At 39.4% G+C, this 24,331-nt stretch overlaps 1 protein-coding gene across 1 annotated transcript; it reads left to right on the top strand.

Annotated features, from left to right (window-relative positions):
• Positions 1–1,159: 1,159 nt before the first annotated feature.
• LOC104599274 (ABC transporter B family member 20) lies at positions 1,160–23,104 on the top strand. The gene is made up of 11 exons (XM_010261743.3): positions 1,160–2,092; positions 10,745–10,799; positions 10,911–11,086; positions 11,229–11,429; positions 14,052–14,311; positions 14,405–14,715; positions 14,851–15,074; positions 15,177–15,517; positions 15,703–16,496; positions 16,617–16,858; positions 21,389–23,104. The coding sequence occupies exons 1-11, from the start codon at positions 1,721–1,723 to the stop codon at positions 22,616–22,618; spliced, it is 4,206 nt and encodes a 1,401-aa protein (XP_010260045.1). The 5' UTR covers positions 1,160–1,720; the 3' UTR covers positions 22,619–23,104.
• The last annotated feature ends 1,227 nt before the right edge of the window (positions 23,105–24,331 follow it).

A 24,331-nucleotide genomic window follows, 5' to 3' on the forward strand; every position in this document is an offset into this window, starting at 1 on the left:
TTTTAACCAAAAAAGATTTTAGGGTAAAATGAAACCAATTATGAATTACCTAGCCGGTTCCCAGTTTTTCGGTGCGGTCCGGTCCTTTTTAAAAACCATGATTTAGTATAATCCAAAAAAAGGTCCCGTCCGTTGTTATAAATCTACCACCACCCCCCAAAAAATGGTCCCCAACTAACTTTAACCAAGCTCTTCAACCAACACGGCCAACAGCTTAAAGTATTAAAGTATATGTAGCAAGTTAGCAACCAATAATAAAGTGACGAGGATGAAAGAGAGAACTTTCAAAAAAACAGAAACCCACCATATACCATAGTTCCCCCTGACCCACTATGTATATCCCTTGTGTATGGATGATATATATCACACGTCATTAAATTTCATGGGTCCCACGGCCAACATAATTATTCTCATCTGACGGTTGTCAGAGTCTGTTTGGTCCCATTGAATCATATCTTCTGTCGAGCTTGAACATTCCGGGCTTATAAACAGCTTTAAAGATACCCGTCTCGTCCTTTTCATTACTATTCTTTTCCAACCCATGACTACCATCAAAATGAAAAACCACCCCCACAAATCTTAATTCCACCGTATAATTGGGCCAGCTCGAAATTAATGGAAATACATGAGGGTGTATAGGTGAAGATTTTTAAAATTTTAAATTATTGTAGGTCTGAATTCTGAGGTGGAGTGCAGTATACTTTATCCCAATGAAAAATGCACCCATCATACTGTGCGTGATAATGTCCGTACTCATACTTTTTTTCCCAAAATGCCCCTCTCCACATCGATTTTTATTGTAATGTTATCGTAGGCCACCCTCAAAAATTTTCGTTGGTTGACCCATTCCTCCCCATAAATAATACACCATTTCTCCTTTCTTTCGATTTCACCGGATATCCTTTACTTTTCAAGTTATGTCTCTCTTATCCCTTACATTATTCGCTCACACGGCCGTTGGAATTTCATTTTATCTCTGGTCAACGAGGATATAAACTACTGCCCCTCTAAACTCTTCAAGTCTCTCAGAGTCTCAATACAGAAATTCTTCTTCCTCGTTGATAGCAAACGCTTTCGGTCATTCAGTGTGAATATTAAAGCTCCATTTTGTAGAAAAACTAAAACCAACAAATAAATAAAGTAATCAACAAACAAACACGAATTCGTGTGAAAGAAAGGAGAGAGACAGAGAGAAACAGAAGGAACAGAGAAGATGGACTGGCAAAAAAGGTAAACTGTAATGATGTCTGCGAATGAGTCATGGATAGTCTCCGAAAAAAAGGAACGCCTTCCTCTTTGCTTTTAACGCCGGCGGTGACAAGTGACGAAGAAAGTAAAAAAGCGATGACCGGGAAAGAAAATTTGCCGGCATAACAACCGTTTACTCGCGAGTACATAAAAAGAACAGAAAAGAAAAAGGCGGAGTTTAGGAAGAAAATGAAGTTCCGTATGCGAGAGTCTTCTTCCTTTATTTCTTCTATCCATCGTGTTTGACCGATTAGGCGATTCGTGACGGATTCTTGGCCCGGATTTAATCATTACTCAATGAAGAAAAGAAGTTAGAAAACCCTAGAGTGGCACTGCGAGCGTTGGTTTTGTCTTTTATCATTTTCTTTCCAAATTTAGCCCTAGATCCGCTCAATGTTGTCTGTTTTTCAGGCTTCAAGCGTTTTAGGTGTTTGATGAATTAGGGTTTAGGGTTTACGAGGTTGTGGAGAAGATGATGATATCAAGAGGTCTTTTTGGGTGGTCTCCCCCGCATATACAGCCGTTAACGCCGGTTTCGGAGGTGTCGGAGCCGCCGGAGTCGCCGTCCCCGTACTTGGATTCGAACACTGAAGCTGTGCCTGTGGAAGATGAAGTTGGAATTGAGGAGCCCGAGGAAATCGAGCCACCGCCAGCAGCTGTTCCTTTCTCAAGGTTATTTGCTTGTGCGGATAGGTTCGATTGGGTTCTGATGGTTGTTGGATCATTGGCTGCTGCTGCTCATGGGACAGCACTTGTGGTTTACTTGCATTTCTTCGGCAAGGTTATTCAGTTGCTGAGCTTGGAAGAGAGTCCTAAGGAGGTGCTGTTTCATAAGTTCACACAGGTCGGTCTTATAAACTCCATTTTGTTTCTCATTTGTTCTGCTAAAATACCATTTTCTTTTTTCTGTGGGTATAATTTGGACCATATCTTAACTTTTTTGCAGCCCACCTGCTTAGAGTATACGCATGCTTTTTGATAGAAATGTTAAAATTGTCGCGAATGCTTTGAATTTCTTTTTGGAGCATAGGCTTCAGTTGTGTGCTTTTGGTGTTTGGAGTTGCAATTACTGTTCTATTACTTAGATCAGGAAAACGAGTTTGCTCGTTCACCTTAGAATCGTTATATGAGAACTTTAGAGGATTGATTTGGGTTTTCTCCAATATGAAATCTATTGTTTTATCCTTGAGGTTGATGCCCTTTTTATTAACGTGGTAATGCATTTTTTTTTTCGGTCAACAACAGTGAATATCATTGACAACAAGAGGTCAAACCATACAGCACTACTCTCAAAATAACTTAAAAGAGTAGGACTTAGCTTGCAAAATGCTAGTGATCTCTTCCCGTTGCTGGGACGAGAGTTTCTAGTTACCTTGAGCTATGGTGCCAGGGGGCACGGCTGATGGAGGTCAAGAGATAGTCAGAGAGCAAATGTAGAGGAAAACAATGATAACTCAATATAATATTTTTTGATAATTGAAAGATAATTTCATTAATCAAAGAAGATAAGCTATTACATGCATCCCTTGGAGAGGCGCGAGGTGCAGCCTCTCCTGAACATTACACGATGATAACTCAATATTTCATTAAGAGAAATGAAATTACATTCATAGAAGATACTTGGGGTTGCTATAACAGATTCTGAAAAAGGGAATCACAGCAATGATTGCCAGTGGTTTTACAATCATGGGTGAGCTGTTTCATAATGGTTGGGTGGTGCATGGCCCTACTGACGTGGTGGCCTTTTCTTGCAAGGATATATAACTACTGTGAAAGATGGATATGTGTCCTTCATTCTCTGAGTGCTGTATCTTCCCATTCCCCTTGGAATCTGCTTCTTCCTCAAAGCTTGCATTCGGGAAATGCTTAACCAGATCTTCCCACTTCTCCCAGGTGGTGTCAGTTGGTGGGGTACCTTCCATTGAATCAACAATTCAGTGGTCACCCAGTTACCTTGTTTTTAGTGATCCATCGGCTCAATGTCACCTTTGGGTATGGATGGATGGTCCCTTCAGCTGTTAGGGTAGGTAAGGTGGGACTAGAGTACCAGTGTTTCCCAACCTTTGCCTTAAGTCAAGATGCATGAAACAGGTGTAGTTAATGCCCATTAGGTAGTTGTACGTGATAGAATGGAGCTGACAGCTTCTATGAATGGTGAGGAGTGAACAAAGTTTGCCTGTAAGGTTGGAGATGGAGATAGACTTCATCACCCACTTGGAACTCCTATTTTATTCTCTGTTTGTCTTCATTGCGTTTCATACACTCCTTAGCCATTGTCAGATTGGATTTCAACTTTTTCTTAGGACAGCTTCATGTTCCTTCAGTTCATCCTCAATTGCTTGGACCTTGGCAATTGGCATCCCCAAGATGTAAGATAGAAGTGTGGAAGGTGGGACCTTGTATACAGCTTTGAATGGATCATCGTGGCCACAAACTGGTAGGTGGTATTATATCACCATTTTGCTAGTGGGAACCGTTTGCTCCAAGAATGGGGTTGCATACTAGTGAAGCACCAGGGGTATGTTTTGAGAGTTTGGTTCAGTACCTCTGTCTGGTCATTTGGTCTAGGATGGTATGTCAAACTCATGCCTAGTTGTGTCTACTGGAGGCAAAACAACTCTCACCAAAATTGATTGGCGAATACAGAATCTCAATCACTGGTAAGGGTGGTTGGCATCTTGTGGAACTGAAAAATATCACCCATGAAGCTTGAGCAACATCTATGATGGTATAAGGATGACTCAAGGCCAGGAAGTGGCCATACTTTGAGTGCCTATCAACCAATACAAGGATTGAAGACCTTCGATTAGAGGTGGGTAATCCATCAATGGAATACATGGAAATTTCTCACTAGACCTGATTAGGAGTTTGCAAGGGTTGCAGCAGGCCTGAAGTGCGATATTTTCCACTTTATTACATTGGCATACTTCACATTCTTTAATCCAATTCCAATGTTGACCTCCTCATACCCCTTCCAACAGCAAACTGTCTGGATCCTATGCATGGTGTTAATATTATCAAGAATGGCCTTCTAAAGGTGATGAGTGTAGCTCATCAAATATCTTTTGCTGATAAACTGAATTTGGACCCAGAACAATCTGCCCCTTTAGCCGCAATAGTCCATTGTTACAAGTTTGAACTGAGTCTGTCCCTACCTGGCTTGTAGCTATTATCTTCTATAAGGAAGGGTTGTTAGCTGTCTCAGTTCACACCCCTTGTACCCATGTTAGAATCGGGCTAGAGAGGGCCATGAACTCGGATTCACCTCTTTGAGATAGGGCATCTCTGACAAAGTTCTCCCTTTCTCTTTTGTATTTTACTTCAAAGTCATACCCCAACAATTTTCCGAGTAGTTTCTGTTGGATGGGAGTATTAATCTTCTGCTATAACACAAAAACTAGGCTACGGTAGTCTGTGAGGTGCGTGGTGCAAGATGATACCATCAAAAATCTGCTTTTTGTTGTGTTTAGCTGCATTGGATAAATGCTTTACAATTAATAATCTGTTAAAGAGAGGTTATACAGTGGACACTCAGGAATACAGTTTATGCAATAGTTGTAGGGAATAAAAAAACCACCTATTTCTTCACTGCAGTTTTGTTGGACTCATGGAGGCTATTATGAATTGCTTGTGATGCCCTATGGGTTCACGAACACACAACCACCTTCCAGTCCTTGATGAACAGTCTCTTCAAAGAATATTTGCACAAAGTTTCTTTTAGTTTTCTTCAACAACATCTTAATTTACATTCAGAATTTCCATGACCATGCTAAGCACCTGAAGACAGTACTCAAAACCTACAAGAGCACAAAACTCTAAGCAAATAAGAGCAAATGTATTTTTGCAGTCCATAGAATTCAGTACTTGGGAAATATTTTTCAAAGGAAGGAGTGAGGTTTCACTGTTATTGATCAAAAAAAAAAAAAAAGGAAGGAGTGAGGTTGACCCTGACAATATACATAACATGATCAGTTGGCCTCAACCCCTGCCAATCTCATCTCTAAGAGGCTTCCATGGGTTGGCGGGTTACTACAGGAAATTTGTGAAAGATTATGACATAGCTCAGCCACTCACCTAACTCCTTAAGAAGGGAGGTTGGGGATGGGATGAATAAGCAGAGATGACATTTCAATGTTTGAAGAAGGCTATGACAGAGGCCCCTACCTTGGGCCAGCCAGACTTCCACAAGCCCTTCATCATCGAGGATGATGCAAATAATATTGGAATTGGGGTCATAATATCATAGGAGGGTAAGCCTTTAGCTTTCTATAGTTGAGCTCTACAAGAGCACCACAAGCTCTCTCCACCTACAACAAGGAGCTCCTTGCCATAGTCTCAGTATTCAGCAAGTGAAGATCATACCTCATTGGTGGAAAATTCCAAAATTTGATGGAATTGTAATTTCTGTGGATGTGGGACATTGTAAACTTGATAATTGCTAAGCAGAAAGAAGAGATGGAAAGAGACACCAACATTGCCATTGTTTTTGTAAAAAGGTAAAGTAAAATTTTATTAAAAAGGAGTCAAATGGTATAACAAACAGGAAAGGTTGCTGACTACTAGGCAGGCCCGCCAAATAGAAACTTCGAATATTCCACAACAAATGGTACACCCGATTTTGCGAATCACAACCTTAATCAGATCCTCCACGTCTTGATTTTTGGGAGAACACTCTTCTATTTCTTTTAGACCAAGTAGTCCAGATGATAGCTTCGGGGAAGTTGGCAAATAACTTTTCCTTTGGCACTGTCCCTATGTTGTTCCAGGCCCTTAGAAGCTCCAATAAGTACCTGGCATTACCCAGGTCAATTTTGCAGCATCAATGAAGTGCTCCCAGCTTCTATAGGCTGACTGGCAGTGAAGGAATAGGTTATTAACATGCTCCACTTCTTGGTGGCAGAATTAATCAGCAATCTGCACCCCTCTGGGTTGCAGGGAAACCTCGTGTGGGATTGTGGATATATATTTAAAGACTCGGTGCGAGAAGAAAAGCTAGTTGAAGATAATCTTGTGGCATTGAGTTGGCAAAAATGTGAAGTCGCCAAACCAAGCGAGGTTTGGTAGTAGTGGAGGACCGAGGACCTCACAGAAAAAGTGGATCTTGTAAGAGAGAAATAACATATGTGTCTAACCCGTGAGTGTAATATGACGAGGCGAGCTCGATAACAAGGCAATCTTGCTAGTATGCAAGATCCGCCTTGAAGAAATCCCCGTATAGGCAGAACCTTGCGATCATGTTAAACTCACAGAGTCTAAGTCAAGCCATGCGCTTCAGTCCTCACTATGGTCTTGGGAGTGTGCTTGGGGTAAGACATGTGACCACTTCAAGGAAACCACGATTGGCTGTACTTGATGTTTATGCGGACATGTGTCATGCTCAGAGTGGCTTCCAGGAATGTGGCCTAATGGCCTTGTTGTCCCCAAGACACGTGCTTATGGGGGAGAAATAAACGGGATTTATTGTACATGTATTTGTTAAAGCGAAGAAGGTTCTGGAATATACATCTCATACATGTAGCCTGGTTCCCCAATTATATAAATAGGGAACCAGGAGTCTAAAGAAGGGATTCTCTTCCCTTAGCCATTCTCCTTGAGACTTACCACTTTTTTGATCCTCCCAAACCATAGCTCTTCTCATCTTTAATGCAATTTGTCTTTCCAACTTCAAGATCCACAGACCACCTTAAGACAATAGCAGAATTTTTGAGCAAAAGCTAGATTCAGAAGCAGTGGTGATTAATGCAGTAGTGGGTTTCTTAAAGAGTTGGTTGTCTGTCCATAATGTATTTAGAAATGATACTTTTCATCTTCTTTTTGGAGGGTGGATCTTTTTGGGGGTCCATAGTGGGTTGTCTTGTACAGTTTCTCTTTGTACAAAGGGCCTTGATAAGTGATTAATACAATATACTATACTTTGCCTCAGTGTTTTAAAAGCGCAAGGCGCAGGGGTCAATTTGTGCCTGAGGCGAATGTGTTCTTGAAGCAAGGCGCAAAATAAAAAAAGTGCTAAAAATAAAAAATTGTCAGAAAAATAAAAAAATGCCAAAAAATATTAAACATAATATTAATTAAAACATAAACTTTAAATTTTAAAATAAATGTTTTAAAAAACCTATTATCTAAAATTAAAATACATAAACATAACATGTAAAGCATATTCAAATGTGAATTTAAAAATAAAATCAAACATATAAAACATTTTCAAGCATGTAAAACCCACAATCTCTTTTTTTCCTCAATTACATTACTTAAAGTAGCTAATGTGATGTAAAACATATTATATTCCTGATTCTACAAGCTACCTTTGTGCCAAGCCCCTCAAGGTAAGCCCAAACAAGTCCATGTGAGGGTCCTAAATTCTTAGTTCTCACACAGAAAATAATGATTTTATAATTTTAATTGCTTTTTAAGAAGATATTTTAATAGGATGAATGAATGAACAACATTACCAAATAGGGGTTCTTGGAGCTTTGGTGAGCGAGAAAAATATCTTCTTAAAAAACAATTAAAATTATAAAATCTATCCTTATTTTTTGTGTGAAACTAAAAATTTAGGACCCTCACATGGACTTGTTTGGGCTTGCCTTGAGGGAAGAGGCATGGGGATCCGGGGGTGGAGACCCCGGGCCCCGGCCCAGCCATTAGGCTCCAAAAAAGCAAAAGGTGCACACCTGGGCTGAGGCGCAAGGCACACGCCTTGGATTGTCGAGACTACTGCATCAAAGTTTAGTTTTAGGAGCCCTTCTTCTGGGGGAACCCAGGCTAGATTAGGCTCGACTTTAGCATCTGAACAGTTTACCACAGCTCCCCAATTCCACCCTTGTTTTTCCCCCTTTGCTTACTGTCTATCATAAACTTTTATAACATAAAATTGTAGCTTTCTTTAGTTGCTTATTTGATATGAAATTGCTCTATTAAATACTTATTATATTAGTATTACTTTTTAAAACATTGAAATTCATATATTTAAAATACTATTTTCTTACATATAATGATATACAATTTTTTGAGAGGAAATATAATGTTCTTAATAGAGAGAATTGCTATTATTTCAATTAGTATCCATGATGAATTGTATAAAAAACTAGTCATCTAACAAAAAATTAGTTTTTTTTTTTCTTTTTATTCTATAAAATTCTTATCGGCTAGTGATCCCTTGGTGCCCTACTATTGTCAAGAATAGTCTAGATGCCTTGACAACTATGGTTGCACCAAAGTGTTTCAAGCACAACAATTCAAGCATGTGAAACTTCTAATCTGTTTACTTATCTCATGATTGTATTACTTCAAGTTGCTAGTGTGATGTTTAACATCTTGCATTCCTAATCCCCGGAGACTGGCACATTTCCACTGTAAAGGCCCCTTAGGGCAAGACCAAACAAGTCCATGTGGGGGTTTGGGGCAGCACTCAGCAGCACCACTGACTTAAATTTTTGACCTGCATTTATAAAGGGTTGGTTTTGTGATTTAGTTACAGTCCATTCTATTTTAGGACTGTGGATCACATACTAGTTCTATTGTTGTTGCTTGTTTAGTGGAAATTTTGCTATTTGAGATCCTATTTGCAAGAACTAAGGCTTCATTAAATTTTATTAGAACCAAAGGATTACATCTGTTACAAGCATCCCAGTGTGAGGCACGAGGTGCAGCCTCACTTTTTAACAAAAATATATAGCTGATTTACAAATGGGCCCAGTACATCTGATCCCTAGTTACCCCTTGCTTAGCTAGAGAATCAGCCAGTTCATTGGCCTCCCTTTCCACCCACTGTATAGTTAAAATCATCTGTTGTGTGAGCCATTTGAACTTCTTCATTTCATTTCTGTAACACCAAATCACAGAATCTGGGTTCTTTAGCCAACCCACCACCACCTTGGAGTCCCCTTCTATCATCAATTTCTCCACTCCTAAATCTTTTGCAATTTGAATGCCTTGTAGGGCTGCATATAGTTCTGCCTTTAAAGAGTCTCCATGTCCCATTGGTCCTGAAAAGATGGCTTTTAAATTTCCTTCCTTGTCTCTTACAGCCCTCCTATGCCAGACGGACCTAGGTTGCCTTTGGCTGCTCCCATCAAAGTTTAGTTGCAGCCAATCTTCAATAGGAGGATTCAAACCAGCCTTGCTTTAATTTTCTGTACTGCACTAAAGGCTATGAAGCTCCAATACCTCCAGATATCATCAAAAGAGAAATATTTGAAGAGGTCCAATGTTTGCAACCAATGTATAACCCTGGTCATAACACACCCCATAAAAATGTCATGTGCTTGCATCATCGGGCTTGCCTTAGTGCTCACGTGCCCTTTAAAAATGTCATTTGCTTCGGCCTTTTTAAGCCCACTGGTTGGGCCCAAGGGACAAAACGAGTGGCTAGGCCCAAGCATTAAAAGTTCAGGTCCGATTTCCTTATTACCTCTCACATGGTCACTTAAAATGCCACATGATGGGCTTTTAGAATTTGACCCATCTGACTGAGTCCGGTTCAGGTCTGATGTCCCAGCCGGCTGAGTCACCCCTGCTTTTGAATTTTGAACTTGGGGTTGCTTCCCACATTGAAGTCCACTGGTCACTGCTTCAGTGTACGACCAGCCGCGTGTCTCGCCCCTCTATATCCTTGGCTTATATATTGCTGTCCCTGTTATTTCACCTTTTTCTCTCCCCAGAGATTGTTTTTCAGTGTAACTTTTTCTCATTTTCAGTGTAACTTCTTTTCTCCTTAATAAACCATTTCTAGTGTACAAACAGACAAAAAGTAATTTAGAAATTGATAAACAATTACATAAGTGTAAAACATAAAAACCTACAAAAAAAACTAATGAAAAAAGACATTTAAAATAGATTCACACCTGGGATGAGGTGCAATGGAACTAGGCACATGCCTTTTGAAATGGGTTGCACCTTGGTTCAAGTTAGGTGCATAAAATGTGCCTTGCCTGTATGCTTTAAAATATTTAGTATTATCACTTGAAATGTGGGACAAGGAGTAGATTGTCCTGTTTTGCCCGCAAATGGAATATGGTTTGCTAGTGTGGTCAAGCGGGTGCCATACCTTAAGATTGTTGGTCCTTTGCCTTGCATAACTTTTTTGATGGTACGAGTGTTCTTTGGCTTCTTAAGGGATTCACCAGCTAATAGGAAACGACCATTCTAGCGAGTGAAATTTTTATATTATCTATTTCTTGCTTTCTCTCTAGGCCCTTAAATAGAGGTTCTGTTGTGCTTGATTTAAGGTTAGGGTGAGACAGATGGTTGATGACCTCTGTTATATCAACATGTATATCGACATAATTCTCTCTCACAGCTGGTGGACTCGGAGCTAAATGCCTTACCTTTGATAAAAAATGAGAACAATTACTTAGGTTGGAGGTGGTGCTGAGTTTTGAGGCTTATTTGTTCTTCTATTTATTGCAAGACCTTTCTGACCAAATTTGAACTCGTGTACTAGAAGTTGCAGATGTGAATATATCTGTATTTAACCTTTCTCTTGTTCATTCTACAGCATGCTCTGTACATTGTTTATATTGCTGCTGCTGTTTTTGCTGCTGGTTGGATTGGTAAGATCAAATGTAATCATTATCACTTTTTGTTGTGACACTTGCATTTCTTTTTAGTCTTCTATAGGAGACATCCTTAAGCATGTGATATTAATTCTATTTGTATGATAGAGGTCTCTTGCTGGATTCTTACTGGCGAAAGGCAGACTGCAGTCATCAGGTCTAAGTATGTCCAAGTATTACTCAACCAGGACATGAGTTTCTTTGACACATATGGAAACAATGGGGATATTGTGAGCCAAGTATTGAGTGATGTACTGCTCATTCAATCTGCTCTTAGTGAGAAGGTATTTTGATACTTAAAATGTTGCCTCTGCCATTGAAGGGTTACTATTTCACCTAAAAAACGATAATTTATTTTCCTTAGTTCCATGCAAATATCTAGTCACATTGGATATATCTCTAATTAATGGACATCTGGTTTGACAGGTTGGAAATTACATTCATAACATGGCTACTTTTTTCAGTGGTCTTGTCATTGGATTGGCCAATTGTTGGCAGATTGCACTCATTACGCTAGCTACTGGTCCATTTATTGTTGCTGCAGGAGGAATATCTAACATATTTCTTCACAGGCTTGCTGAAAACATTCAAGATGCATATGCTGAGGCAGCAAGCATTGCTGAACAGGTCAATTTTCTTTTTATACTTTATTTACTTCTTATTATTAGTTTTCAAAGCTTCTGAGCCTGAAATTAGACGAGTTTTAACCTTGTAAATTTTCTTTTATTTGTTAGATTTTTTTTTTGTGGTTTAATTATATTCTTTTGGATGGTTATGCTAAAATAGTTAAAAGTTATACAAGAATGATTTGCTATATATAACTGTGATTTTTGCAGTAGTTATTTTGTCTTTAAGGCTGTGTTTGGTTGAAGTACAAATTTATTTACACTGATGCAAAAGTATGGTAGTGCAAATGATTTGAGTGCAAATTCTGATTTATTTTTGTTTCAAATTCTACCTTGTTTTGTTTGGTTGCAGTACAAATGAAGTAAAATAAGACGAGAAGTGGAATAAAGTAAAAATCAAAACAAAGTTAAACCAGAATTTGCATTCTTTTCATTTGCACTCAAATGCATTTGTACTAGTACAGATAAATCTGCACTACAACCAAACACAGCCTAATGAATAAAATGGGGTGAAAAATTGGTTTTGTCCCCTATTTTCTTTTTTTTGGTGTTCTTCATTGAGGGGTTGCATTAAGTGCAGGTCATTATATATTTTTTAAGGGGCTACACAACAGGTCATTTTTTTGGATAAATAACTGAAATTTTATTAAAAAATTAAAGAGGAGCACTTACAATCGAGCAAGGGGAACCCTCCCCAAGAATAAAACTTATATTAAAATATTGCCCAAAAAATATTAGCTCTTCCCACCCTTCGTTTTGAAAGTGCATCCGCAGAGGAGTTTGCACTTCTCTTAATCCACTGAAGCTTAATTTCCATTTGAAGGTTAGCCTTTTATACATCTTTTTCTCATTTGAAAACTTCCAGAATCCATTCTCTTCCTTTTAAAGCCAGCCAATGACCAACATTGAGTCACCTACAATACAATCAATCAGTATTTACTATTTAGAACAAATTTTTACAAAGTTAACCTTCTCATTAGGGTTGGATGTCACCTGCACTCCCTCTATTTTGAAGAACAGCTCTTATTTTTTTTGGTAATAAATAAAAATAAAATTTATTAATAGAAGAAGGTACAACTGAGGGTGAGGAGAGATCACCGGAACTACAAAACATTACAAAAGGTAGGAAACCAAAAAAGAAAATGGAACAACAATAGCCAAGAAAGAACAATGCTTCTAAACCAACTCAAGAATATTCCAAAAACTAGCACCAAGATCTTCTTTTGAAACCCCCTCAACTCTGGGAGAATAAGAACCCAATCCATGATCCTTTTACCGCAAAGAAGAGTGACATGGTCCCTTGATCGAAATTCATCTTCAAAGATTCTCATATTTCTTTCTTCCTAAACACCCCAACAAACAACAAAAGGAATGCAGCTCCAAACAATCTTATACTTTGATATTTCCCCTCACAGCTGGCCACCTAGAGAATAACTCTTCTGTGGTGCAAGAGTCACTCCAACTAGCCTTGACGAGTCCAAAGAAGAAGCCCCAGATGAATTTAGAGTGGGGCACTCAATAAACAAATAATATACATTCTCTTCTGTATTCTCACATAAGTAACACCTGCTAGCCCAGTGGAAACCTCTGCTTTGAATATGATTTAAGGTCAGAATACTATCCAACGCCACTAGCCAAGAAAAAGGCTTCCACCCTTGGTGGAATAGGGTTCCCCAAATCCCTTTTAATTCTGAACTTTCTCCATTATTCCTTGACAGAGCTTTGTAGAAGGATTTGACCAAAAACAGTTCATTTCAAGATTCTTTCCACCACCTTGAATCCTTCCTTTCCACTTGTGCTTTGGCCGACTGTAGCTTTGCAAGTAGTTCTTCTGCACATTCCCGAATTTCCCAGTCAAAAAGAGTTCTAAATCTTGGACACTGCACTGCTCTACCTTGAATGATCTCAAGGTAGAGCAGTGCAGTGTAAGAATTAGCTTGAATTATTTTATGCTGATCTTCATTTGCTGGAAACTTGCATCATCATCTTCTTCTTCTTCTATGGTTTATCCCAACTATACGGGGTTGGCTACATGAATCCTGTTTCACCATTCTGTTCTGTTTAGTTCCATAATTATTGTTAAATTATGACGCTTTGTCATTTCTTACTACTTCAACCTGTGCCCCCTTTTTGTCTGTCCCTAGCCCTTCTAGCCCTTTTATCATGCAGTAGATTGCTCCTTCTTACAGGTGCTGTAGATGGTCTTCTGTGGATGTGACCAAACCATCTTAATCTACTTTTTCCCATTATATCACCTATTGGATCTACTCTTGGGTTCCTTCGAATGAATGACTTTATTTCTGACCCTATCCTTTTTAATTTTTCCATTCATCCATCTCAGCATACCTTTTGAATGAATGACTTCATTTCTGACCCTATACTTTCTGATTTTTCCATTCATCCGTCTCAGCATATGCATTTCTGCCACTCATTTTTTGGATGCCCAACTTTCTGCTCCATACAATACAACATTTCTTTGTGTGTTTTTTTTTTTTTTTTTAAGAAAAGGTAAAGCATTTTTCCTTTTAACCTGAGTGATTGCTGGAAACTTGGATAAGATGTGATTTAATGATTTGACTGTTAAGTGGCTATTATTATGAACATAACTTTGTTAATTATGCAGGCAGTCTCCTACATTAGGACCTTATATGCATTTACAAATGAGCCATTGGCAAAGCATTCTTATGCAAATTCACTTCAAGCAACACTGAGATATGGAATATTGATAAGTCTTGTTCAAGGCCTTGGACTTGGATTTACATATGGACTTGCAATATGTTCGTGTGCTTTGCAGCTTTGGGTTGGAAGGCTGTTAGTTACACATAGAAAAGCCCATGGTGGTGAAATTATTATAGCTCTCTTTGCTGTAATTTTGAGTGGCCTGTAAGCGTCTCATTCTCATGCCCTTCCATGCTATCATTTTGATGCTTTTCTTTTGTATGATTTATCTTAACTGGGTTCTCTTGCCTTTTGTAGTGGATTGAACCAAGCAGCAACAAACTTCTACTCATTTGAGCAAGGGCGTATTGCAGCTTATAGGCTTTATGAGATGATAAGCCGCTCAACCTCTTCTGTCAATCAGGATGGAAACACCTTACTTTCTGTGCAAGGAAACATAGAATTCCGGAATGTGTATTTTAGTTACCTTTCTCGTCCTGAAATACCTATTTTAAGTGGGTTTTACCTCACTGTACCTGCTAGAAAAACTGTAGCTCTTGTTGGAAGGAATGGTTCAGGGAAAAGCAGTATAATTCCTCTCATGGAGAGGTTTTATGATCCTACATTAGGTATTTTTTACCATCAATTTTTTTTTTTTTTTTTTTTTTACCATTGCCTGTCAATCTTCTTTACCTTTTCTTTGTTTCTTTTTACTGGAATCCCTAGTGGTTTCTTCTGAAGAATCTGTTTCTTTTGTTTGGCAGGAGAAGTCCTTCTGGATGGAGTGAATATTAAAAGCCTGAAGCTCGAATGGTTAAGAAGTCAAATAGGACTTGTCACCCAAGAACCTGCCTTGCTAAGTCTGAGCATTAGAGATAACATTGCTTATGGACGATCAAGTGCAACCATTGATCAAATTGAAGAAGCTGCTAAAATAGCACATGCACATGCATTTATCAGTTCACTTGAGAAAGGATATGAAACACAGGTAGAACTGTAGAAGACATGGAATATCAACTTTAGGCATTAAGTTATCATGAATAGTTTATTAACCATTTCTTCTTTGTTCTTACAATTTTATACATTCTAGGTGGGTAGGGCTGGTTTACCATTAACAGAAGAGCAGAAGATAAAGCTTTCCATTGCCAGGGCAGTTCTTTCAAATCCATCTATTCTTCTACTTGATGAGGTTACTGGTGGCCTTGATTTTGAAGCAGAAAGGGCTGTTCAGGAGGCTCTAGATATTCTCATGCTGGGTCGATCGACCATTATGATAGCTCGAAGGCTTGGTCTTATAAGGAATGCCGACTATATAGCTGTAATGGAGGAAGGCCAACTTGTTGAAATGGGTACACATGATGAATTAATAAATCTGGATGGGTTATATGCAGAGCTTCTTAGATGTGAAGAAGCAGCAAAGCTTCCTAAGAGGTAATAAAACTTGTGCTTTTGCTCAACATGGTGAGACATTTTATGTGGTTTTGTGGCATATTAGCTTTAGAGCTCAATGAAACATTCAAATAGAGGCTTTATATCTTACTTCAAAATAGTTTTCGTGAGAAAGGACATCTTTTATTGATGATTTCTGTGTTTTTTTTTTTTTTTGTTTTTGGCAGGACACCAATAAGGAACTACAAGGAAACCACAACTTTACAAATTGAAAAGGACTTGACAGCAAATCACAGCTTCCAAGAATCATCTTCTCCCAAGATGGTCAAATCACATTCTCTTCAGAGAGTACATGGACTCCATGCATTCCGGCCCTCAGATGGCACTATTAATTCACAAGGATCACCAAAGGTTCAGAGCCCACCATCAGAGCAAATGGGGGAAAATGGGGTGCCCTTGGAGACAGAAGATAAGGCACCATCCATAAAAAGGCAGGATAGTTTTGAAATGAGATTACCAGAGCTGCCCAAAATTGATGTTCATAGTGCACACCGACAGACATCAAATGCTTCAGACCCTGAATCGCCCATTTCACCATTATTGACATCTGATCCAAAGAATGAGCGTTCTCACTCAAAGACTTTCAGTCGTCCCCTTAGTCAATTTGATAATGTGCATTTGAAGCACAAGGAATCAAAGGACATGCAACATCAGAAACCTCCATCCTTCTGGAGGCTTGCAGAGCTCAGTTTTGCAGAATGGCTTTATGCTGTTCTGGGGAGCACCGGTGCTGCTATCTTTGGTTCTTTTAATCCACTTCTTGCATATGTTATTGCACTAATAGTGGAAGCATATTATACAGTGGATGAAGGTCATCACCTACATCATGAAGTGGACAAATGGTGCTTGATCATTGCATGCATGGGTGTTGTAACAGTGGTTGCGAATTTTTTGCAGCATTTCTATTTTGGTATAATGGGGGAGAAAATGACTGAAAGGGTTAGGAGAATGATGTTCTCAGGTAAATAATATGTTCAAAATTCTTTAAGCATGTTCATGAGGCTTGAAGTGTTAATCTTGTTGTGCTTCTTCCATGATGTGGAAATTCATTGTGGGCTAACCCAAGGTTATTGCTCTGCAGCAATGCTGCGCAATGAAGTGGGATGGTTTGATGATGAGGAGAACAATGCTGACACATTATCCATGAGATTGGCAAATGATGCTACGTTTGTACGTGCTGTTTTCAGCAATCGACTTTCTATTTTTATACAGGATACTACTGCCGTTGTTGTGGCTGTTCTTATTGGTATGCTGCTGCAATGGCGATTAGCACTTGTGGCTTTGGCAACTCTACCAATACTAACTGTCTCTGCTATTGCGCAGGTTAGTGCTTACCCTGGATAGCATATTTTCATACCCATAGATAGCAAGGGTGCATATTATACATGTATTGTATACATCATCATCATCATCCATGCCTTATCCCAACTATATGCGGTTGGTTACATGAATCCTATTTCGCCAATCCATTCTATTTAAAGCCATATCCATTGTTAAATTATTAGTGCTTAAATCATTTCTTACTACTATCCATGTCCTTTTTGGTTTAGCCCAAGCTCTTCTAGTCTCATCAATGTGTAACAAATCACTTCTTCTAACTGGCGTAGTTGGTGTGGTCTTCCATATACATGCCCAAACCATCTTAGTATACTCTCTCATTTTATCACCACTGAAGTTGTTCCTAGGTTCCTACAAATATTTTTTTTTGATAAATAATTTCATTTCTAATCCTATCTTTTCTAATTTTCCACTCATCCATCTTAGCATTAGCATTTCTGCCACATTCATTTTTTGGACATGTTGTTTCTTGACTGCCCAACACTGCTCCATACGACATAGGTGGCCTACAACTGTTTTATAGAATTTTCCTTTTAATCTAAGTGGTATTTGCCTATTACATAAAAGTCCAGCTGCAACACTCCATTTTTTCCCATCCTACTCTAATTCTTTGGGTGACATCCTCCTTAATCTCTCCCTTGTTATGAACTATTGAACCAAGCTGCTGGGAATGGCCACATTGAGTTATCTCTTGGTTTCCTATCCTAAGTGTATCTTGATTTACACTCCTATTATTACTAAACTTACATGTCATATACTCTATTTTAGTCCTACTTATTTTGAAACCTCTTGTTTCTAAGCCATTTGTCCATAAGGTTAATTTTTCATTTAATCCTCATTAGTTTCATCAATTAAAACAATGTCATCCACAAACAACATGCACCATGGAACTTCCTCTTGATTGTGTTTAGTCAATTCATCTACAATCAGTGCAAATGGATAAGGGCTAAGTGCTGAACCTTGGCGAAGACCCATAGTGTTGAACCTTGTTGAAGATCCATAATGCTGAGCCTTGCTAATGAAAGTGTTGATGAGATGAAGAGATCTAAGAGGAAGGGTTTGGTTTGTAAGCTGGACTTAGAAAAGGCCTATGTTTTGGTTGACTAGAGCTTTTTGTTGAAGGTTATGAAAAAATTTGGTTTTGGTAATAGATGGCGTAAATGGATCTTAGGATGTGTTAGGACTTGTCATTTCTCGATTTTGGTGAATGGTATTGTGGTGGATCATTTTCTAGCCATTAGGAGAATAAGGCAAGGGGATCTTCTCTCCCCATTCTTGTTTACTTTGATAGCTGATATGTTTGGGAGATTGATCTCTAGAGCGGATGCCAAAATTTTGATAAAGGGATTAGAGTTGATAGAGGGGAGATTCCTATCACCCACCTACAGTTTGTGGATGATACAATTCTTTTTTGTGATGGGGCTGACCTTGGGTGGGTGCATAACTTGAATATGATTGTTCTCATATTTGAAAAAATGTCGATTTTGATTTATCAAAAAAAAAAAGAAAAAATGTCGAATTTGATGGTTAATTGGGACAAAAGTTGTTTGTGGGTGTGAACGTGGGGGAGAGAGAAGTTGAGGGGAGAGGAGAATTCTTGGAGTGCAAGGTTGCTCAATGGCCGTTGAACTATTTGGGTTACCTTTGAGAGTAATCCTAGGAGTAGTAATTTTTGGAATCCGGTAATTGAGACGTTTACTAGCAGATTGGCTTCTTGAAAGAAAAATTATCTGTCTTTTGGGGGAAGGATTATTCTAATCAGGTCCACTCTTGCCAACTTGCCAGTGTATTTTCTGTTAGCTTTTAGAATTCTAGAAGGGGTTAGCAAAAGACTAGAAAAACTTATGAGGAATTTGTTGTAGGAGCCAAGGAAGGAAAAGAGGGACCATAGAGTAAGTTGGGTCATGGTTAGAAGAAGTAAGAAGTAATACAACATTGCTTGGTAAATGGCTTTGGAGATTGGCAATTGACGAGGATAAGTTGTGGGTAAAGGTTATCACCAGTATTCATGGGCTTGCGACTAATGGTTGGGATACTAGGGTTGCGACTGGGACTTCAAGAGCTTCTCCTTGGAAGTCTATCCATGCTATTCTTCCTTCTTGCAATTGGGGCTTCAGCGTCTCTTCTCCCTTCGAACTCCTCAAAGGCCCTTCTAGCAAATTCCTCACCCCCCCTAGAAAAACAAGACTGGACTTCTATATTGTGACCTCTCTTTCCACTGTTTTCTGAAGAGACACACATCCTGAAACGCCATCCTTATCGTCGTTACTTTGTCACAACAAATTCACACTAGGATCAGGCCCATCATCATTCACTTTGTTGTCTTGTTGCTCCATCCCCAAATGGGAACCGACGGTTGAATCTACATTGTTGACCCCCTCTGATCAATTCCAGTTGTCACATTACCTCTTGCACCTTTTCTCTTATAAACCCATTTATAGTTTTTTGTAGGGCCTGCGCTAGCCAGACGCTTTAGCCTAGAAAAAAATTTTGTTACATGCACATTATAGTTTCTTGATCTACGCATTTTCATACAAATATCCCATTAGACGTCTCCTTCTTAAATTTACTTCTTCGACCCAAGTCAACCCAACCTTCCAACCTTCACCTCCTTAAAACAAAAATACTCGTCAACATGACTCTCATCCTTACCACCAACATTTCCTTTGACAACTATAGCCCTCTGTCCTCCAATCTCGTTCCTGTCCTCAAATTTAGCACCAGCATTGGAACATCCTTTCTTATCTTCTTCCTCCCCCTCTTCCAACCTCACAGACCCCGTAGAGACAGCCTCCTCAGAGACCAACAAAGCTGGAATTTTGGGATCATACCCAATTTCTTGAAATGCTGCATCTACAACCCAAGGCTCAGAAGAGATGCAAACCGCCGTAGGATCGCAAATAGCCTGAGAACAGAAACCAACATCGCCATCCATAGATGGAGCCTGTTGGTCAACAAGTTTGGTCCCTGATCCTCCAACAATCCTCTTCTTACCACTCTTATCATACTCGTCAATCATCCAGACCCACCTCTCCTCCTTTCTGTTTATAACCTCAGATGATACACACCATCCAAACATCCCACACCTTTTAAATTTTGGTCATTTAGAACCTAAAAATGTTCTCTTGTCCGCTTTACCTTTCCTAAACCGATTAGTCTTCCTGTTGTCAACAAAACCATTGATCAAAGTCTGAACCACACTCAAATCTCCATTGGGCTAGAAGAAGACTTAAGTCTGGGGATCTTTATCTTCGCTGCTCCTAAATCAGCTAAATTGAGCTCTAGAAGAACACCCCCCAGAGCTTGAACAATTCTTTCAACGGAAATTTTCTTCCACAGAGTGAAAGGTAAGCTGATCAACTTTATCTCAAAAGCTCCAGCTTCTCCCTCCTCCTTATTGCAAGAGAGCGACTGAGTTTCTAATAAAATCACCAGTTCAGTCTCCACAGCTATAAGTTTACCGTCTTCAACCCTGTATCCAGAATAGCTCATCTGTTATCAAAAGCAAACACTGAAACTCCAGAGAATACTTGGAGTTTCCCCATTATAGCCTCTGCAATTGCCTTCTAGGAAAGCCCAATATGCCATCCTCCACCCATACCCTTCCACTTAGGCGATTAAATGCAAGCTCACGGAGAAAAGGGTCTCTACTACAACTGTGAAGAAATGCTTGAACCAGCAGAGAATGATAAGAGATTTGGCCCGACTCTGCTGATAAAAAACAAAAGGATTCGGCCTGACTCAGGAGACTAGGAATGGGTCCAAATTGTAGAGACCCCTGATATTTCTCTCCAGGTTTTCACAGGCTTGACAACCCGCCAGACCATGAAGGTATCAAACTACTTAGGAGGTCACTACATGTCCATCTTCATTGACAGTAGTAGTACCCTCAATTTCATTACGTGTGTATTAGTGAAATAAATATGTTGATCAGTTTCTCCTTTAATGAATTTTCTTTTTCATTATTGAAATAAAAAACAAGGTTCAAACAATTTAGACAATTAAACATCAAAAACATCATATTTCACAGCACATGCTCCTTAGATATATGTATATGTACATGTATAATGGTTTTCTGGTCAGTGGTCACAATGTTTAGTGACTACTGACTAGTAGTCTAGTAGTAAGAAATGATTTAAGCGCCAATAATTTAACAATGGATATGGTAAAAAAAGGCTTGGATGATGATGATGATGATGATGATGATGATAAATCTTCCATGTGGCAACTAAGCTTGGAGCTCAAGGTGGGTCTCTATTATTCTCCCCACCCTTGAATGTGATCCAGCCTAGAATTGGAGTGGATTGGTTTTGGGGTTGGTGTGACAAATGCCAAAGAGGTAATCATGAGACTTGTTTCTCATGATTTCTTTACTGAGCTGCATACTGTTTAGTGGGAAGGTTCTATTTATGGTGTTACACTTTCTTCTATCCTGGTTCAAGTTGATAAAAAGCACCGTGTTTATGCAAACTTGTCCTCTGTTCCAAATTCTGAAGTGACTTTGTGCTTTTGCAGAAATTGTGGCTTGCTGGGTTCTCTAGAGGCATACAGGAGATGCACAGGAAGGCCTCCTTGGTCCTTGAAGATGCAGTTAGAAATATATACACTGTTGTTGCATTCTGTGCAGGTAACAAGGTGATGGAACTCTACAGATTTCAGCTGAGGAAAATATTTAAGCAGAGTTTCCTCCATGGAATGGCCATTGGTTTTGCCTTTGGTTTTTCACAGTTTTTGCTTTTTGCTTGTAATGCTCTCCTTCTATGGTATACCGCAATCTCTGTTAGAAATGGCTATTTGAATCTGCCAACAGCTCTCAAAGAGTACATGGTCTTCTCCTTCGCAACCTTTGCATTGGTGGAGCCATTTGGCCTGGCTCCGTATATACTCAAGCGGCGCAACTCTCTGACTTCAGTATTTGAAATCATAGATCGTGTGCCTAAGATTGACCCAGACGATAATTCAGGACTGAGACCCCCTAATGTATATGGAAGCATTGAACTGAAACATGTTGATTTCTGTTATCCAACTCGTCCGGAGGTGATGATACTGAGCAATTTTAGTCTCAAAGTGAATGGAGGACAAACCGTGGCCATTGTGGGAGTTTCAGGTTCTGGAAAGAGCACTATAATTTCCTTAATAGAGAGATTCTATGATCCAGTTGCTGGCCAAGTTTTACTGGATGGTCGAGATTTGAAGCTGTTTAATCTGAGATGGTTGAGGAACCACCTAGGTCTTGTTCAGCAGGAACCCATAATCTTCTCAACCACCATACGGGAGAATATCATATATGCAAGGCACAATGCAACTGAGGCTGAGATGAAAGAGGCAGCAAGAATAGCTAATGCTCACCACTTCATCAGTAGTTTGCCCCATGGTTACGACACGCATGTGGGCATGAGAGGTGTGGATCTTACACCAGGACAGAAGCAGAGAATTGCCATTGCCCGGGTAGTGCTGAAGAATGCTCCAATCTTGTTATTAGATGAGGCCAGCTCTTCTATTGAATCCGAGTCAAGCCGAGTTGTGCAGGAAGCTCTAGATACACTGATAATGGGGAACAAGACGACCATTCTTATTGCCCACAGAGCAGCAATGATGAGGCATGTAGATAACATTGTAGTTCTGAATGGTGGGCAAATCGTGGAGCAAGGGACACATGATACACTGGTTGCCAAGAATGGATTATATGTCCGGTTGATGCAGCCGCACTTTGGGAAGGGTTTGCGGCAGCATCGGTTTATCTAGGCAGGGTTTTGTTTATTGATGTACTTTATGGTTGCTTCATCAGTAAAGTTCTCATTCAACCCAATTCTAATACCGGAGATGTCCAGACTTGCCAGGTTCATGGAATGATCTGTTGGTGGACCTCTACAACACTGCAATATGGGTGAAGAGAGAGGGTAGGGTTTTAACAATTCTTATTCAGGTTGTGTTGAAGCATAATTAACATTGCTCTAAGTTAGGAATGAAGACTGGGACTTGGCGATTACGGAGATGGAAGGAGAACGCTTGAGGTGTCGGGGTAGAGTTGTGGTGCATATTCTTTTGGAGGCACTCGCCTTTGGTGCGCAATGGTGCTTCCTTGGTATATTAATTTGTTAATTAATCAAAAGAGGGTTGTAATATCTTGTAATCTAATCCGGGTGTTAATTGAGAACGCTGTAATTCATTATTTTGACCCTCTCATTTGATGGGTGGCCATGGGTTTAATTCGTGGAAACAGCTTCTAAGCCTTGTGCACTGGGTTGTCTTTTTTTTTTCTTGGATCTCTTCTCTTCCTACGCACTCTTTTCTTTAGGGAATAGGGATCTCGTGATGATCTGGACCCTCATAAGAGAGACTGAAAATACTATACAGGGGTGAAGGTATTCATTAGTTGGATATGCAATCAAGGTGACGGGATTCCCTCCTGCAAACAAAAACCTCTGCACATACCCTACGTCTACGGCTGATATTCTCAATGTGCGGCTAGATGCTATGCCCAGAGTATTTGTTATTACAAAACATGCTATTTTATTTTTCCACTGATCAGTTGATATCAATAGAAGTCAAAATTATCCGTAGCAAATCAAGCGCCATGAGTCCTTGTTATTTCCTCAGTCATGTTGTCCTTGCGTCCTTCAAACGCCATGAGTCCTTGTATGCTACATGTCTAGTTTGATAACAGCTGGAGAGGCTGGATTGAATGACGTTGCCTTGTCTTTTTGTGAATAAGTTCTCAAGGAGATCGTGAGTTCCTCAATGGATGAAGTTGGAGTTTAGTTGTTATCAAGGAGATTGTTACTTATCTACTGGAGACAAGCTTGTAAGTCTTTCAGTTACTCCGGCCGTTATCAACTGGACTCGTACTCTTGGGTATCAATTCTTAGAAAGTTACAGTCCTTGGACAGCTGGACAGCCTCCTTCAAGGTTCTTAGACCTCTTGCATCCATCAAGGTTTACGTGTTGGTATATATATCCGCTGATACAGGCTTTTAAGTTTCAAATATTCCTGAGAGCTGCGCATTGTGCACCGTGGACGGATGGAATTAGCATTGGTAGATGTATCCCTATTGACATGTACCGGCCAATACTCACACATTCTCAATATACTCAAATGTGCAGATTTTAATCCAATAGATCAATTACCGGGACGGCTGGACTTAACTCTGAAAGAAGTATAAATTATTTCTTTAAGGTTAAACAAAAAATCCCAAGATCAAGGTTGAGTCATGTACTCTGCAACGATTCTGATAGTCAGCATATAATCACATTAAGGAAAAAGGGTAAATTGTAGATTAGTATCATGTACTTTGGAACTAGTCTCACTCACTTTAGACTCAATTTAGAAGGAGTACAAATATAAATATGTAGAGTGCAAAATCTCATTTGTATGTATTTGTACTGAACATATTTGTATTTATAAAAATGTGCCACTAGTATCTGAATTCCCAATAACTATCAATTTAATATTTGTCA

The sequence above is a fragment of the Nelumbo nucifera genome, chromosome 2 (assembly GCF_055504915.1).
Source record: "Nelumbo nucifera cultivar China Antique chromosome 2, China Antique-T2T, whole genome shotgun sequence".
NCBI classification, from domain to species: domain Eukaryota; kingdom Viridiplantae; phylum Streptophyta; class Magnoliopsida; order Proteales; family Nelumbonaceae; genus Nelumbo; species Nelumbo nucifera.

Excerpts from the sequence above, each read along its gene's own strand:
- LOC104599274 (XM_010261743.3), top strand. The coding sequence starts at position 1,721 with ATGATGATATCAAGAGGTCTTTTTGGGTGGTCTCCCCCGCATATACAG. Across the intron at positions 10,800-10,910 it reads TTTTGCTGCTGGTTGGATTG|AGGTCTCTTGCTGGATTCTT; the intron begins GTAAGATCAAAT and ends TTTGTATGATAG. Across the intron at positions 15,518-15,702 it reads GCAGCAAAGCTTCCTAAGAG|GACACCAATAAGGAACTACA; the intron begins GTAATAAAACTT and ends TGTTTTTGGCAG.